Below are 17,345 nucleotides of genomic sequence, written 5' to 3'. Positions count from 1 at the left end.
TGTATACTTGTTCCATCAAATGCATTGTGGCTGGTAGCATGACTCGCAAGGGTCGATCATAGCTTTGATGGAGGGCACATACCTAGTTACAGGTTAGAACAGGTGTGATCATCATCCTTATTCACGTTACCTCGAACGTGCTGCAGGTAGCAGATAGCGCGCACTGAGCTGGCTGTTTTTGGCACTCATCGGGTATGGTCTGGGAAAATGTGGCGCAATAGCCAGGAACTTAGTGGAGACCAAGGAGCAGTTCGCCAGCTTGCGATGCTGCAGCTAAGTGTATCGCACTGCCGTGCCTTTTCTGTGTTACACAGTAAGCATTGCCGACGGTAATCATGTCTGAGGGTTATGTGTCAGTCAGATGCTGTCCGTTATTACTTGTTCCTGGATGAAATCGTTGGGGGAGGAGTCACGAGAACCAAGGAATGGATGACTGCGTTCCCAAGGTCAGATAAAGCATCCATTCACTGCAGCAAATTGTGGTCCAGTTCTACCCGGCTCTGACTAGTCAGCTACTACGTGATACTTCTCGGCGAGGATGGTCAATCGTGTATCGTGTATCCCAAATAACGGGACGACAAGTATTGCCATCTGAATTTGAGGAATTTGAGGAAGCCTTACGAGAAGGTGGACCAGGGATGTAGGCAGGTACGTCAGGGGCCAGGCTCCAAGTATGTTATCAGCAGCCGAATTAAACCAGGATAACAGCACCTGGTGTATTTGCCAGTGACCTGCAGTTCTTTCACCGATCAGATTTGTGAAGACGCAGTGCGCATGAGTTGCCGTGATTCGTGAAGCCAAGACTGTTCGGGGCTCGCGTCCGGTCGCGTCCGTGATGGCCTGTTGTATAGTATCAAGTTTGTACCTAGAGTTTCTTTGACGCGAACCAGACGCGGGACACGTGCTTCTCGTCGCTTAGGTACCGGTAGCTGTCCTGGTACACAGAACCACTACCACCGCAGACAGTGAACTGCATGGCTGGACAGAGAGATGCATGGATTCTCAGAGCATGAAGGATGATGCGCTTCCTGGCCCGTGATGTGAGGCCAGACATGTGCGCTCAGACATTGGAGCTGTGTTTGGCTGGGACGGTGGTGGAAATGCCCAGTAAGGCATACCGGTACCGGTATGCGGTGAGGTGAGAAATGGAGGACGCTGCGTCGGAAGGCAACGGCCGGCCGAAGAGGACGACCAGGCTTGGCTCAAGCTCGACCAGATCAACGGGATGGAAATGGACAGCTGACTGTCCGACGACGATATATTAGGTATGCACACGAAGCTACCGATGGGGATCGAAGCCGCTTCCGCGCATCTGCATTGTACTGAGCATGTACAGTAGTATGTTTGTGTGTACCTATCGACATATACGCTTGTGGGACCAACTCACCGCAGCCAACTCCCGCGACAGTGGAAGCTGAGGGTTGTGGCTCTCTCCATCAGCTAACGAATGCGAGAACCCCCCCCCATCATGCCCAACCACGATCCCCAGCCGTCATGGCAAGCCACACATGGCTCTTGACGCACCCATTCCCCTGACCTAGTATTGTCGATCACGTTGTCTGCGCTACCTACAGTACCTTGTACTGGTACGAACGAGGACGAGGCACTTAGCCCCCCCTGACTCTGTGATCCCATGCCGCTGTAGCCTTCTTCTGCACCACTACTCTGTTTGGCCATTTTCAATTTCCTCCATCTGGGAAGCTCGGTTACATGTACCCTTTAGTGGGCCTGGTCACTGCACAGACAGCTCGAATCGGTGCGACGTGTATCAGAAGGGCCCTAGTATGCACCTTACCGGTACTACTCGCTACTCCCCAGGCCTGTGGTAATCTGAAGCCAGATCCTTCAGAATGCCCATCCTTCTTACCCGCATTCCGCTGGTAACCCATGTCCAAATCGCTGTCCCATGCTGATCGGGCCTCACCCTGCATGGTCTCTCTGTGGACTAATCGGCCAACTACCTAGGCGCATGCATAGCCACCAGCGGGACTTAGCGATATCCAGGCATTAAGGTCGTTGCTACCCGCGCGCCATTCCGAAATGACGACTCTCTAGCTTTGGCCTCTGTCATCTTTCCAGTGATCACGCAAGTCCCTACGCCTTCCAATTTTTCCAAGTCTCAAGCTTGATTTCCCTTAACAGATCCCAACTCGAACACATTGCTCACTCTCAACGACCTTACTACCTTTCGTTGATACCCCATGATGTCCTGGTCATTCCAACTACAGAGGATCAACCACTCTTTTGAACGCATTGCGTCGTGGTAGTAAGCGCTGGCGTTCAAATTGCTCTAGTCCAAAGGTCACTGATATGCGCTCCATAGTAATGAATTTATGCATAGAACGGAACTGTGCTTTCGAGAGCTACATGAGCGTGTCACGACACTTGAGGAGCATCAAGTCTCCCAAGGACCTACTGACGAGCAGGTCGAGCGTTTGTTACGCAAAATCCTGGCCGAGAGATTCTCATATTCAGACCCTCAGTCTCCCGAAGGTGTCAGAGATGTAAATGGCAATCATGCTCTCGGTGGTGGAAGGAAATTTTTAGCGTATCCGAAGCCGATTGCGATTGATCCTGCCTCACTGGTAGTCGAGCCCGATTCTGTGCCGTCCAAGGCCTATAGCGAAACCTTCCACATGCTCGAGAGTCGACTAGCTACGTTTCCCTATGTGAGCAGTCCTACGAGCCAAGATGATGTCAAAGATATCAAGGTGGATCCAAACGTTGGGGTTGCAGAATCAGCACACAATTTTTGATCATTGACTTGCGTCCTCTGATCACATTCCACGTTCATCAGGCCTTTACGACCCACAAAATACAAGAGCTCGTCGCCGAATGACTGTTCTGCAAGCAATGAATACTTTCACTACATCAAACCCTTACAAATAGCTTTGCGACTTTCCCCATCGCCCTCAGACAATGGCCAACTGGCCAACAAAGTTTCAATGGGGAAGGAGGGTATGCAAGTTGAGAAAGACAATTATAGCAGCAAACGTCTCAAAATATGGCCGCATGCTCAAAAGAACCGGGCCTTGGAAGCTGGATCTTTTCAAGGCTTGGCATCAAAGAAAACTTGTCTCAACTCATGTTCCCGCGGGAGCAGGTGATTACATATACGATTGGTTCCAACACAATTCGTACAACATCTTTAGACTTGGGTTACAGGTTACTCTTCGTCGCATATCGCCTCACATCAACATTGATAAGTTCATTACTGATACCACCATCCTGTCTCAATCAGTACTATCCAGGCATTAGGCCACTTTGTTTGAAGATTTTTTTTTCTTTTTTCAAAAAAAAATCGACAAGTCAAGTCAGAGGTATCTGTTATGAACTACATGCTGTGCCTCGTTTCAAAAGATCCCCGTTACAATGACGTAGACGCATGTAAAATTTTCTTTTTCCTGACCTGTTCCTCCAATTTAATGCGTGGAGGTGCTACCCGCACGCACTACGGAAGTGTTTTTACTTTTGAGATTTTCCCTCTGCTTTAGATGGCCATCTTTGCTTTATTAAACACTCGTCACATGTACCACAACGGCAGTAGTGCGACATATGTACGGTATTTCAAGTGCAATGGGTCTAGTGTGGGCGTTCCTTTTAAACATCGTTGAGCTAGTCCGCCGGATTTTGTACCTGGTGATCTCACAGCGTCTCATTTAATGACGCAAACCTGTCCAGCACGCGACCGCCTTGCTAGTCACCTATATCACGGTACAGTACAAAGTTTTGCCACGCGGATTGTCCTACAGGGATTCTAAACGTAGACTGCGTCGAGGAATATCTGCTGTACTTCGCAACGGTTCAATCTAGACTTTAAAAGCACACAGGAGGCGAATCGATGCTTTCAGTCCGAGACTCTGTGGTCCAGATACCATGTATGCATTTGGCTCACCATACCCTACCTATACAGCACATCACGACGTTGCGTGAATATTCATCATCCAAAGCTGACTGTCCACTCATTTCTTTGGCTAGCACAAATCCTTCCACCTCGATCGATTTGCTGGCCATGTCAGATCGTATGTGCATGCATAGGCGAGAATGGGGATATATTACGACATATCATCCCCGTTACTTACCACAGCGCTGTCAGACAGTATCACGTTCACTAGTGGATGAGCAGTTTCTTTCAGGATGAATCATGAGAAACTAGACAACTGAAATACCACCAATGAGCAACTCGACGTTTCACGGAACCAGCCGAACGCCCTGTCAAGAAGTCCACTGAAACCGTCTAACTTGCCTTGACTCAATGACAAGAAGTACGGCGCCAAAATTGTGGAGGAAAAAGCAAAGCGGTACGCTCAGCTGAAGGATTTAGGGTTTCGCTTACATCCGTCGTATCGCACTGATTACATGGAGATCAATCGATTTACATTAGATTGATCTTGCCAAGATGGTGTCGAAGTAAAGTTCGTCGAGAATAGATACAATGACATTGGATTGTTGACGGTTCTCATGCTAACAACAGACCTCAATCTTTGACAGAACGTCGATTCGACAGCAGTCTTCTTTCGTGCTGCTTGATGAAGAACCTACCCTTTTGATCCTCAGGTCTCCCGGGATGCTATTCTCGGTGCAGTCCGGCCCAATGAACGTGAATAGGATGTAAGCTGCAGAAATATCCCAATGACACGCAAGACCTAGGAATAAGAAAAATACACTGCATTTGAATCATGCATTTCACTGCCTACCACGCCACGCCACACCCGAAGTTCACCGCCTCACCTGTGCGCTAGCCGCCACGTCAGGCATCAATAGCACGAGCCCAATTGCCGCACGCAAAGCCAATCGCTCACTCTTTGAGACGTTTGTGCCTGATCCACACTTCCGAAATCTTGGGTGTGACTTATTTACGCTGAGTAGAAATCGCTGACACACGTAAGCGTCAAGCAAGTTGACATGTATTCAATCAGAGTGAGCATTATTTCGGAAGCCTAGTCTGATATCTACCACACAGTAGCTCATGGCTGACGACTAGCAGAATAATGAAGGCCCATGCTCATCTGAAAGATGATCTAGAGCTTGTATGAAGGACATTTCATATAAAACCTACCACCCGGATATGGTACCACCCACAAGTCATGGGCCATTACAGACGTCATTCCTGACAAGCGCCAATAGTCCGTCAGTGACACCCAAATGGCCGCAAGATTTCCTGCGCTTCATGATGGAAGTATTGACTATCTCCGCGCGATCCCTGTATCTACATGATGGCTTGCATGTAGCATGACATGGTGTCACCGTACGGCAGAGTGCATGAGAGCGAGGATGCAAATACTGCGTGTACGGGACGACCACATCACTGGAACTTTGCCAATCCCTTCATCTGATCCCTGAGTCAACCCATGATTTGACACACAGAGTGAGTTGCACAGACGCTCCTATCCGCGCCGGGACGAGCTTCCGTTTGCTCGACCAGGCTCCCTGTTTCGGGGGAAACTTCCCGTAAACCCTATTATCCTGGGGACGCCGGTGTCTTGAGCTAAACTTTAAGAGAGCAGCCCGGATGGTGTTTGCCATGCCATGTACGAGCATGGGTTCTACTGTGGTCGAACGGTACGTCGTGTTAGTAGGGCTGGTAGCCGCCCGTTTGACCATCTTTCGGATGAGTACATTGTATGTGGATCAAGTGTGATATTAACTTTCTATGCTGGAACAGCTGCTAACTCGCTTCATCGCATATCGGGTAGGTGCACTTGAAACAAGAAGCAAACTATAGTGTTACAACTGGGCTTGAATCTCTCCGTGTCATTGAGCAACGTGATCGAATTTTTCTTGAAACTGAGCAGTCGTTTTGCTTTTTTTTCCTTCACTAAATTTTCAGTTCAAGACGAGTTGAGGAGAAAATATTCTCTGTTTTATCGACTGTTGGCATAAGGACCACATCAACTATGGTTTTTGATACATTATGGGTTGGAAGGCTATAGCAGCTTTCCCATGTAACGGTGAATTAGAGAATTGTGATATTAATCTAAGAATAAAATTTCATGTCAGTATGTTGACCATCAGCTCCTTCACACGTCATCTCTATGTACTACCATCTATCATGGCTCTAAATTGTATCCGATCTCCGAAGATTATATCCGAACAATCGCCGAGACTTTTTGCAACCTGAGAGAGAAAAAAGTCCTTCACAACACGCATTTGCCAGGACGCCAGCGCACCCATGATGCTAGTATGCTAGCACCGACCCGTGTTCTCCGCGCATCATGGTCGTCCACGCTCCGACTGCCCAAATCGAGCTTCCCCGCCCGCCCCCAGGCTGCCACGGCAGGTGAATATCTACGACGCTGTACCGACCAACACTACGCCTGGCAGCGTAGTGGCGAGCGCGATACACAACTCGAGCAATTTACACTTCACGATGGACCACCATATGCGAATGGGCCGCTGCACATTGGCCACGCATTGAACAAGATCACCAAGGACATCATCTGTCGGTTCGAGGTGGGCCGGGGAAAAAAGGTGTCGTATATACCCGGGTGGGACTGTCATGGTCTCCCCATTGAGATCAAGGCGCTTCAGGCGCAGAAGAAGGATGCGTCGGAAATAAGCCCTGTAAGCGTGCGGGAAGCGGCGCGCAAATTGGCGACCAGAACGATCGAGCAGCAAAAAGAGGGGTTCAAGGAATGGGCTGTCATGGGTGATTGGGACAATGCCTACAAGACCATGGAGCGTGGGTTCGAGATCAGGCAGCTCGAGGTGTTCAAGACCATGTTCGAGAAGGGCTTGATATATAGGCAGTTTAAGCCAGTGTATTGGAGTCCGAGTTCGAGGACTGCTCTTGCGGAGGCAGAGCTAGAATATGATGAGGGACACAAGAGCATGGCGGCCTATGTGCGATACCCCGTACAGGTGAATCAGGACAAAAAGGTATTGGGAGAGCTAGGGGGAAAGGAGGTCAATCTAGTCATATGGACCACTACACCATGGACTCTGCCCGCAAACAAGGCCATTGCAGTGCACGCAGACATGATGTACACTATTGTACGAGACACAGGCAAAGGCGGCGAATTGTCTATTCTTGCGACTTCACGGATAGTCGACTATGAGAAGGTCCTGGGTCGGGAGTTGGAAAGAATGTCGGCCGAGATCCCTGGATCAGCGCTTGCTGCCAATCTCCAGTACGAGAATCCTTTCCAAAAAGCTAATGGACTTCAACCTGTTATCCATGCGGATTTCGTCACAGACTCTTCGGGTACCGGCCTTGTACATATTGCCCCTGGGCATGGTATGGAAGACTATCAAGTTTGCAACACTCTTAATATCCCTGCTTTTGCGCCTGTCGATGATGCTGGCGCTTTTACAAAAGAGGCTTTCCCAGCCCAGCCTGAACTCCTCGAATGCTTGTTGGTTGCCGACACTAAGAATTCTGGAAGCAACGCGGTGTGCAACTACCTTGAGAAGCAAGACCTTCTTCGCGGTCGACAGACATATCGACACAAGTACCCCATTGACTGGAGGACAAAGGAGCCAGTCATTACTAGAGCCACGGCACAGTGGTTTGCCAATGTCGAGAGCATCAAGGAAGCATCCCTCAAGGCGATTAGAGACGTCAAGTTCCTCCCAGAAACTGGCCGAAGTCGCCTAGAAAGTTTTATCCAAGGACGAAGCCAATGGTGCATTTCAAGGCAACGCGCGTGGGGCGTACCCATACCTGCTCTTTATAAGCTAGTGGATGGTAACTTGGAGGCCGTTATGGACTCTGAGACTATTGCACACATCATCAACGTCATTGAAGAGCGTGGTATAAACGCTTGGTGGACTGATGCTCCTGAAGAGACGGCCTGGATACCTGCGCACCTAAGTGGCAGCTATGTTCGAGGTAAAGATACCATGGACGTTTGGTTCGATAGCGGCACGAGCTGGACTCTGCTTCCAGAGCAGGAAGAGCAGCCGGTTGCCGATGTCTATCTTGAAGGCACCGATCAACACCGCGGCTGGTTCCAGTCCTCACTACTCACCCACATCGCTACCCAAGCCTACGAGACCGAGACGGTCAAACCACCATACAAGACACTGATTACGCACGGCTTCACGCTGGACTCGGATGGCCGCAAGATGAGCAAGTCGATAGGCAACACCATCTCCCCGGCTCAGATCATGACGGGTGAACTCCTCCCGCCCCTCAAGAAAAAGAAGCAGAAGACCAAGAATGCAAACATAAAGGTGCAATCGGAAGCTCCTCCCACATACGACAGCATGGGGGCTGATGCACTCCGCCTCTGGGTGGCGAGCAGCGACTACACTCGCGACGTTGTCATCGGCCAACCCGTGCTCATGTCTGTGAATCAAGCTCTCCACAAATATCGTGTGACTTTCAAGTGGCTCCTTGGCATATTCTCCTTGCCGTCTTGCCCACCGACCTTTAGATCCTTCAACGACCTTGTCCCCCAGCCCCCAGGCCCGCACGACTTTAGCGAACTCGCGGATAGACTGGCCATGCACCGTCTAGTTGAAGTCAGCAACGAAGTCCACAACCACTTTGCAGGCTACGAGTTCTTCCGCGGCGTGGGCGTCATCAATAAGTACATTTCCACCGACCTCTCCGCCTTCTACTTCGAGACGCTCAAGGACAGGGTGTACACGGGCGACAAGGCCGATTGCGAGACCCTCCAACGCGCACTCGGCCTCATCTTCTACGAGCTACTAAAGATGCTCGCACCCATCTGTCCGCTCCTCGTCGAAGAAGTCTGGGACCACGTCCCCGCTGCCCTGAGGCAGTCGAGCACCCATCCCGCGCGTGCCCTCTGGCGCGCCCTCGAACCCCGTGCCGAACCCAAGACGGCGCTGGATTCCCTGCGCACACAGGTCCTCGCCGAGCTCGATGCAGCCATCAAGACGTCGCAGGAGCGACTCCGCGCGCACAAGAAGATTGGTTCGAGCCTTGAGTCGGCAGTCACCGTCTTCATGTCCGACGCACAGGCGGATTCCCTAACCACGTGGTTCGAGGCCTGCATGTCCTGCGGGCCAGAAGATGTACCTGCTACACAACAACAACAGCAGCAGCAGCAGCTACTTCACACCCAACTCGCCAGCATCTTTGTCGTGAGCGAGGTGGACATCAAGCGCGCAGACGCTGGGGCTGCGGAACAGGCGGTGCAACAGATGAGGAGCGAGATGGCGTGGTGTGAGGAGGCGGTTGTGCAGCATCACGGGCTCGCGGGCGCGAGGGTGGTGGTGCATCCGCCGCGTAGGGAAAAGTGTCCGCGCTGTTGGCGGTTTGTGCGCGAGGAGGCGGATGTGGTGTGTCGTCGATGTGAGGATGTGGTTGTGAGCGAGGGTGGGGATGGGGGGGTTGGTGTTGGGCAATATGTGTAGGGAGGGGGGGTTTATGTAGGGGTGTTTTCTTTTTCTTTTTTCTTGCATTCAACGTGGTGGTGTGGTTTTGCATTGTATAGGAGATTGTACATGTAGGGTAGCGTTGTAGTCTGCTTGAGAGATTGACTAGGGCCATCTGCGTATCTGGCCGTCTACTTGAAGGTAGGCAACTTGGTAGTGTACATGTAGTACCACACGACATGTACAACACGCAGAAAGGTAGACTGCCATGTAGATACTCTACCTAGAAGATATCCCCCCACCCCTCCACCCCAGGATCCGTCTCACATAAACACCCCACCCCGACACCAAGTCACCCACGGGCCCGAGCAGCCTGACCAAAGCACGCCTCCATCACCATGCCCCACCATAGAAAATAGTACAATGCAATATATACACTGCACACGGTACAGTCCATATACCTACCAGACCCACCCCCTGCGCAGTGCAACAAATGCCCATGCCCACATTTCCCCAGCTACAGTAGACTACAACATGCACATATACACGTGCACACATGTGGACCCTGTTTTCATCTCCCCTACCTCTTGTATGTACAGCACACAGCAAAGAGAAGCCGGGAGCCCAGGAAGAAGGGAATGCAGGCCGATGATGAGCCAGCGAAGTGGGTAATTTTCCGGGTGGGGGTGGGTTGAAGGGAGGGACTACTGGTACATGTCGGATGTTGTATAGTACATGTGGGATGTGTGGGTAGAGGGGGCATGTGGTTTCTGGGATGGGCTGGTGTGGTTAGGGGGGAGGGGGGGGGGTGGTGTGTAGGCATGTACCAGTACCATACCTTGGGTAGGGACGGTGACTGTGGTAGAGTGAAGGTATATCGTGTGACATGCAACCGTCAGAATGAATGCAATGGATTATGGCGGCGACAAGCAAATGTCGTAATGAGACGGCGTGTTCCAATTGCACACGGTCATCATCATCATCATCATCATCATCGTCGTTGTCGTCGTTGTTCGTCCGTCCGTCCGTCAGTCAGTCAGTCAGGCAGTCGTGGAGAAGAAGAAAGATCAGCGGCTGCAAGCGGACCGACCGAACAAGGTTCTGAGTGAGTGTGCACCCAGGCCACAGGCCCACAGTGTCTTTTGGCGAGTCGTGCGATCTGCCCGCGCACGGCAACCCAGTCCAGTCCAGTCCAGTCCAGTGTCGACGAGGGGACGTGAACGACGACCGCTGTCTCGAGCCCAAGAAGAAAAAGGGAAAAAAAGAAAAAGGCCGCCCGCCGCTCCGCCCGCCGCCATCGCCGACCGGCGTGACCGGGTGTCGTTGGCCACTTTGCCCTCCCAAGGCTTCCAGAAGGCTTCCTTGCTGGGACGGCGGCGGGCGGGGGGAGACTTTGAGTGTGTGTGGGACATGACGACGCAGCGCCCAGGCGTGCAAGTCCATGTCGCTGGCCCGTGTCAGATGCACGCAACGATGGCTCCGGTCCGGCCTGGTTACTTGTACGGTAACGGTACTTGGAGGCTAGACTCGGCACACACACACACACACACATACACTCATTGCCGCGATGGGCAGTCGATGAAAGGGAAAGAAAAAGAAACAGATGTGTGGGCATCGTGGAACTGGCTGGCACGTAGACAGGTTGGATGGATCGTGCTGCTGTTGGGGGTTTGAGGTAGCCAATGTATCTCTATCCGTGTACTACTACCCTGTATGGCATCAAGCCTTGTAGCCTTGCTCACTTTTGATGCATCGCGCCATTCCAGCCTTGAGCCGGGGCCTCGAAGGCGTTTCAGCACGCTGCAGGCCAAGTGTGTGTGTGTGTGTGAGTGTGTGTGTGTGTGTGAGTGTGTGTGTGTGTGTGAGTGTGTGTGTGTGTGTGAGTGTGTGTGTGTGTGTGGCATGGCATGGCAGACCTACTCTAAAGAACCTACCCTATCCCTATCCCATCTTACTGCGGTGTACTATACTAGAGTAGGTACAGCATGTACTGTGTGCAGCAGCCCTCCCATTCGTCCTTCAGTGTCAGATGCGCCAGCTGGCGAGTGAGGTTGTGGCGGATGAAGGCAAGTAGGTGCGTACTACTAGATGGGTACTGTACCTAGCCTAGGATGTACACACCCGTACCCTACGTAGTACCTAGGTACGGTACAGAACATCGTGTACCTAGAGTACCTACAGTCCACACAATACAGTCCACAGTCTAGCTACTCTCTACAGTACAATGTACAGTACACACCATCCGACAGCCTAGGCACAGCTGGGGGAGGGAAATCAAGCGGCCGCCAATGCAATGGGTCGTGCTGAGGCGGCCGAGCCTCTTGCTGGACCGGGAAAGCTTCTGGAAGGGCTTCGAGGGCGCCGGTCAGAGTGAAGAATGGCAGGCGGGAAGGAAGAAGACCACTCGCACCGGCCATGCGCGCTTTTCCTCTTTGCCTCTCGAGTAACCTGGCCCTGGCGGCCCTGTCCTTGCTTTCGCTTTTCCCTCCACCACCCAAACGACCACGGACTGGGGGAGCCACAAGTCACCATTTCAAACCACCGCCCCTCCCCCCTCCTTCAACCACACACACACACACACACATACCACCAGTACACACAACTGCTCTGCCCACACCCAACTCCCTGTGTGCTGCCTCTCTATCTCTCTCTCTCTCTCTCTCTCTCTCTTGCTCTCATTCTCTCATTCTCTCTCTGCTGTCCGCCCCTTGCGCCCGATGCTGCTCAGAGTGCAGCCGACTCTGCGTGTGCGCTGCTTGCGACACTGACGCTCTCCCGCCCGCCAGCCCCTGCGCGCCTGCGACTGCCGGCCCCCAGACGCCCTTTCACCCCACGGCCCTGCTGTTGCACTGCTGCACTTGTTGCACTGCTGCACCTGCCTACTGTTGGCTGTTTCCCGCTTGCTGTTCCCGCTGCTACTGCTGTTGCTGATGCCCTCCGTGGCCAGTCGGCCTCTCTTTTGATACCTATCCATCTCCACCTCCACCTCCACCTCCACCTCTCTACCTCTCCACCTAGAACTAGAAGTCCAAAGCGGCGCCCTCAGGCTGCGCAAAACCTGCGAGCTGCGAGCCCTCGCCAGGCAAGACCCTCCCGGCCGCATTGAGACGCACACCTGCTGTCTCCGACTGCTGCGCCTTCCCATCCCACCACGAGCGCACTTGCCTTTCCTTGAGACGTCGTTAGCCGTCATCCCCCCCCCTCCCCTCCCCTCCCCTCCTCGTCGCATCGCCGTTCGTATTTCTATTTTTGTCCGTAAACAGACTGCGATAACCCTACATTGCCGCTGCTGCTGCTGCTGCTGCTACCATTGTCACGGCTGCTACTACTGCTGTTGCCGCCATCTCGAGATCGCCATCCCAACTTGCTGGGTTCCCCAGGGCTGCCTTCTAGCATCGTCGTTTCAGATTGCATCTCAGACCAACGGGCGCACACTTACCATAGAACATCCCATCTCGTGCGCTGCGCTCCCCCACGCACTCCGCCGGCTTCTGCACCCTCTGTAGCACCCCTACTGCTGCTGTCTTCTAATTCCTTTCTGCGCCCACCCATTCGCATCTGCGCACTTGCGACCGAGTCGCTGCCCTCCCATCGCATCGCCCCGTCAACCCAGCGACCTCCTCGACACCTTTGCCGCCCTGGCTCTTGAGCCCGTGACCTTTGTCCGCACCACCCTTTTGCGCTAAGATACGGGGGCTGCTGGGGCGACAAGCGGAGACCATGGACAATGGCGCGTGTAATGTGATTTACATCGACCGGCGGGCGAATGACGAGCATGTGCGCAAGGAGACGCTATCCAAGTCGCTGGTTGCGCGGACAAGCACGGGAAATGTAGGCCAGAGTTACTTTGCATTGGGCAAGACGTCGCCGCGCGAGGTCCACGACAATGTCGAGGCCATCTTGACCATGTTCAACGAAGGTAGGCCAGACGCCCGCACGCCTGCATCTGCAATCACCACTAACCCTTGGGCACAGTCTATGTATGCGGTTCTGGCAAATCATGTCTTGCGAACATTTCCTCCATCCTTGAATCCACAAAAGCCAACGTGCCCACGTTTGTAATCATAGACATTCCCTACGACGAAGAACAGCGCGCGAAGCGACTCTCTCGCGAACCTCGGACCCCCTCGCCCACGTCGTCGCGCCTGATACGAATAGATGCTACCGAACCGGACGATATCTACGCCATGCATCTGTTGACCCATATTTCCTCGGAGATATCGTCCAAGAACTTCTCCAAGCTTGTCGTACCCGTCGTCATGCTGACAGGACTCAACCAAGATGCGCCTTCAAGCGGACCGCTACCTTCGCCGGGCCTTGCCTCCTCCAACCTTCTCACAGACTCGATGCGCTTGTCTCGCTATCTGGACGCGGGAGCCGTGGATGTGCTGTCCAGCCCACTATCCAAGGACCGTATGCATGGCCTGGTCATCCAAGGCTATCGGTTACAAAAAGACTTTTCGCGCGAGGAAGCCAGCTTCCTGACGACTAAGAGAAACCGGAAGTTGTCTTGGGTTGGGGTGGATGACACAAAGCCGTACGCCTATTTGCGAGAGGCCATGGTCTCGAACCTGATGACCGGCATCTGCAATCCGGAGACCGTCGGCGACTCGCTGGACGCTTCGTAGGTTTCTTCTCCCGTCGCTGTAGCAAGATCATCGGCTAACTTGGGGGGACAGCGACTTTGAACTGGATGAAGACCGAATGGCAATCGTCGAGCATAGGGTCGGCACATGGGCTTTTTGTGCGCATGAACTAACCGACGATGAGTTGCTCTACGCCGCGCTTGTTATGCTCAAGCATGCGCTACAGATGCCCGAGCTTGAGAAGTGGAGCATGACAGAAGGTAAGAGTGGCCAAGTTCGCTGGGGCAGGCAGGTTACTGACGGTCACCACAAGATGAGCTGATTGTATTCCTCCTGGCCAGCCGTACGGCATACAACGAGTTTGTGAAATACCACAATTTTCGCCACGTCGTCGACGTTCTACAGGCTCTCTTTTACTTCCTCGTTCGCATTGGCACATTACCACCATACCCATCAGATTTCGATGGAACGCACACGCCCCTGTCCCCGATTGCTCAACTGCTCAAGCCGTTCGATGCGCTCACGCTTCTCATCTCCGCCATTGGCCACGACGTGGGTCATCCTGGAGTCAACAATGCCTTTTTGGTTACGCTGAATGCGCCATTAGCGCAACTGTACAATGATCGCTCTGTTCTCGAATCCTTTCATTGTGCCGCCTATTCCCAAATCCTGCGGCGTTACTGGCCCAAGGCATTCGCAGACACCTCGTTGCGAAAGTTGATGATCAATAACATCCTTGCGACTGATATGGGCTTGCATTTTAAGTACATGAGCGATCTCGGTAGCCTGCAAGAGAAGGTCGCCCACGACCAAGGCATTCTCGATGCTTGGAATGTCAAGGTTCGCGAGGAACAAAAGGACCTAACCTGCGGACTGCTCATCAAGTGCGCAGATATATGCAATGTGGTAAGTGTGGTCATCCCTGCCGGATTTTCCCTTGTCGTCTAATCACCTCCTTTCTTAGGCACGTAAATTCGACACGGCAGCGAAATGGGCGAATATTCTCACAGACGAGTTCAGCAATCAAGGCATGATGGAAGAGGAATTGCAAATGACATCTTGTCTGTTTGGCGGCCCACCTGTCAGGGACGATGTGATCAAACTGGGAGAGTCGCAGATTGGGTTCATGAACATATTCGCGAGGCCGCTGTTCGAGGCAGTCGCAGATATCCTGCCAGCGATGCGCTTCGCCGTTGACGAGATCTTGACAAACAAGGCGATATGGGAGAGGAAAATCGACGAGGAACGTCATCGAAAACAGAAAACCCCGCATTTCGCCCTCGGACTACTGAAGCCAGGTTTCAGAGGGGATCCAACTCCCAGCCCGCGATCTGGAAGTCCAGCCAGAGTGAATGCCAGCATGCCGGCAACACCCACCGTTTCCGGCCCTGGCAAATTCTGCTCACCGCAGGACGCTGGGCGGCGTGGCTCAACAGGTTCCGTCACCGGTGCTTCGACATCGCGAAGATCTTCGCTGGGTGTCGACCGAGGCTCGCGGCGTTCTTCCGCCGTTGGCGGATGCGGATTCGGACAACGGACCGTGTCGTCGCGCGAAAATCACAACTCATCAAGACGGGGTAGCGGTGATCCAAGTCTTACGGCTATCCTCGTCACCCAAGCACCAAACTCGCCTGACTCCAACGCTAAAGCGTCATCTCCTCCCATCCTCGAGGATCGGTCGAAAGGAGACCGTAAGGATACGTTGACTAGCGGTTCCTCCAAGAAGGACAAAGAGACTGTCAGACCAGTGACAGCTCCGTCCAGACGGAGTCAAGGTAAGTTGCCATTGCCATCTTCTCACATGGCTCACTCGACATCATCATGAATCTCAAATCATGCTAACCGGGAAACAGTTGTCAGTCTCTACCCTTTGCCCCAGCCATCGTCCCAAAGTCATTCTGAGGTCGATCTTTCGCACACTGGCAACGGGAACCTCGACGGCTCCAAGCTACCACAATGGGACGACAGCAAGCTGAGTGCTGAGAGCAACTTGACCAGATCGGATGGAACACGTGATTCAAGCTGGTGGCGGCAAATGAGCACTAGACGTCGCACCCGGGACGTTCGAAATGGCGAAGCCGACGGCCGGACTCACCTTAAAGAACCGACCCTGGATACCAGCCCGCCCAACACAGATTCGAATCCAAACGCTGTCAGCCCCAGCAGATTGACCACCTCCAGCAAGATCAAGAGCTTCTTTAAGCGCAAGCCCAGCGGCCAGAAGGAACAGCAGAAGCAGCTTTCGAGTTATGGAAGCTCATCTCAACTGCGCACACCACAAACCAGCGATCCTGGACAATCCGTCGGCAGCGATAGATGACGAACACTTTGGCCGCTCACACTTTTTTCTTTTTAACGCCTATTGTAACGACCGACGCAGTATCCGAAACCACGGTATCTCCTACTCTTCCCAAGTTTCTTCGACATGCCCTCTACTTCAAAAGCGGTAATCCACGTCCCCTCATCTTTGGCCTTGTTGAAGAAGAAGGAAAATAAATACACGTCTGCACACAGCATCCCGCTCCCTTGGTCGGAGATGAACACACCCTTGGACAAACTGTATTCATTACTGCGTTTCTTACGGATTTCCGAAGCTTTGCGTCTCGCCATTGCGCCACTTTTCGCCGCTTCGTCATGCCCTGATATATCAACTGTTTTTCTTTTCTCATTGGGCTTAGTGGGCCACCCTCTTGTTGCCCTCCGTCACTTCTTATTCTCCTTCTCTTCCCAACCCATTCCATTTTCATGGAGTTTTTCTTTCGGGATTCCCCCCTCACTGCGCGGATGGTTTCTTTGTTTCTCATTCTCGCTACAGTCTGGAGGCGCAACTGTTGCACTTGGCATTTTTTGTCAACAAAACTTCTGGGCCTTGTGCCTTGAGAGTCTTTGTCGCCGTTATCGAACAATTTCCTTGGGGTTTTTTTTGGTGTGGTCTTGGTGGTTTCTCTGGCGATGAAAACCACCGTGTCTTGTCCTCTTTTTCTTCTTTTATTTTTTTCCCGTCACGCGACCGTTTCTTTATCTCTATCTTTTTTCGTTTTCGTTTTCGTTTTTTTTTCTTAACTTTGTTAGAGCACGGTATGAGGCGCGGGGATTCGTGCTGTTCTATGTAGAGGCACGCATATGTCTGGGCCAAGAAAGGGAAGGGATGGGATTGGAATGGAATGGAATGCAAACCAAAGGAAAGCAAGACAGTGCGACAAGGCAGACACGGGAAAACGGACGGATATGAAATGCAAAGGGTGAGGGATGGACACTATGCCCTTGGCAAACGCTCAGCTTGGACTTGGCTGCCAACTTGGGACTTGGGGCCAAAAAACAAAATCTAAAGTCGAAGCATGATGCGCGCACGCGAATCTTTTTCTCCCTCACGACTTCTTCCCAACCCCTGTTTCTTCTTTTTTGGGGAGAAGGGGAAGGGCGAGACGGGTGCGAGTGATGACGGCTTTTTTTTTGTGTTGGGTGTCTTCT

The 17,345-nt window shown here is 52.6% G+C and overlaps 7 protein-coding genes across 7 annotated transcripts; 4 read left to right on the top strand and 3 right to left on the bottom strand.

Moving 5' to 3' along the window:
* Positions 1-1,440: 1,440 nt before the first annotated feature.
* Positions 1,441-1,931, bottom strand: IAQ61_008492 (uncharacterized protein; the record flags this gene model as incomplete). Its single annotated transcript, XM_066098022.1, has 2 exons — positions 1,441-1,701; positions 1,812-1,931. 2 exons carry the CDS (start codon positions 1,929-1,931, stop codon positions 1,441-1,443), a joined length of 381 nt encoding a protein of 126 aa, XP_065952067.1.
* Positions 1,932-2,204: 273 nt separating this feature from the next.
* IAQ61_008491 (uncharacterized protein) lies at positions 2,205-2,756 on the top strand (the record flags this gene model as incomplete). Its single annotated transcript, XM_003838482.1, has 2 exons — positions 2,205-2,266; positions 2,324-2,756. The coding sequence occupies 2 exons, from the start codon at positions 2,205-2,207 to the stop codon at positions 2,754-2,756; spliced, it is 495 nt and encodes a 164-aa protein (XP_003838530.1).
* Positions 2,757-3,012: 256 nt separating this feature from the next.
* IAQ61_008490 (uncharacterized protein) lies at positions 3,013-3,258 on the top strand (the record flags this gene model as incomplete). The annotated part of the gene is made up of 1 exon (XM_066098021.1): positions 3,013-3,258. One exon carries the CDS (start codon positions 3,013-3,015, stop codon positions 3,256-3,258), a length of 246 nt encoding a protein of 81 aa, XP_065952066.1.
* Positions 3,259-5,507: 2,249 nt separating this feature from the next.
* IAQ61_008489 (uncharacterized protein) lies at positions 5,508-9,327 on the top strand (the record flags this gene model as incomplete). The annotated part of the gene is made up of 2 exons (XM_066098020.1): positions 5,508-5,562; positions 6,001-9,327. The coding sequence occupies exons 1-2, from the start codon at positions 5,530-5,532 to the stop codon at positions 9,325-9,327; spliced, it is 3,360 nt and encodes a 1,119-aa protein (XP_065952065.1). The 5' UTR covers positions 5,508-5,529.
* A 997-nt stretch (positions 9,328-10,324) lies between these two features.
* IAQ61_008488 (uncharacterized protein) lies at positions 10,325-11,797 on the bottom strand (the record flags this gene model as incomplete). The annotated part of the gene is made up of 2 exons (XM_066098019.1): positions 11,528-11,797; positions 10,325-10,947 (listed from the first exon to the last, which is right to left on the bottom strand). The coding sequence occupies exons 1-2, from the start codon at positions 11,703-11,705 to the stop codon at positions 10,325-10,327; spliced, it is 801 nt and encodes a 266-aa protein (XP_065952064.1). The 5' UTR covers positions 11,706-11,797.
* A 1,178-nt stretch (positions 11,798-12,975) lies between these two features.
* IAQ61_008487 (uncharacterized protein) lies at positions 12,976-16,194 on the top strand (the record flags this gene model as incomplete). Its single annotated transcript, XM_003838478.2, has 6 exons — positions 12,976-13,207; positions 13,264-13,912; positions 13,968-14,134; positions 14,188-14,780; positions 14,839-15,649; positions 15,728-16,194. Coding segments are annotated over 6 exons (2,919 nt in total), but the record flags the coding sequence as incomplete, so codon positions are not given.
* Positions 16,195-16,226: 32 nt separating this feature from the next.
* On the bottom strand, positions 16,227-16,484 carry IAQ61_008486 (uncharacterized protein; the record flags this gene model as incomplete). Its single annotated transcript, XM_066098018.1, has 1 exon — positions 16,227-16,484. The coding sequence occupies one exon, from the start codon at positions 16,482-16,484 to the stop codon at positions 16,227-16,229; it is 258 nt and encodes an 85-aa protein (XP_065952063.1).
* Between the last annotated feature and the right edge of the window lie 861 nt (positions 16,485-17,345).

The sequence above is a fragment of the Plenodomus lingam genome (genome assembly GCF_022343315.1).
Source record: "Plenodomus lingam strain CAN1 chromosome Unknown contig_30, whole genome shotgun sequence".
NCBI classification, from domain to species: domain Eukaryota; kingdom Fungi; phylum Ascomycota; class Dothideomycetes; order Pleosporales; family Leptosphaeriaceae; genus Plenodomus; species Plenodomus lingam.
The sequence above is the reverse complement of the archived record's forward strand: the minus strand, read 5'-3'. Positions and strand labels throughout refer to the sequence as shown.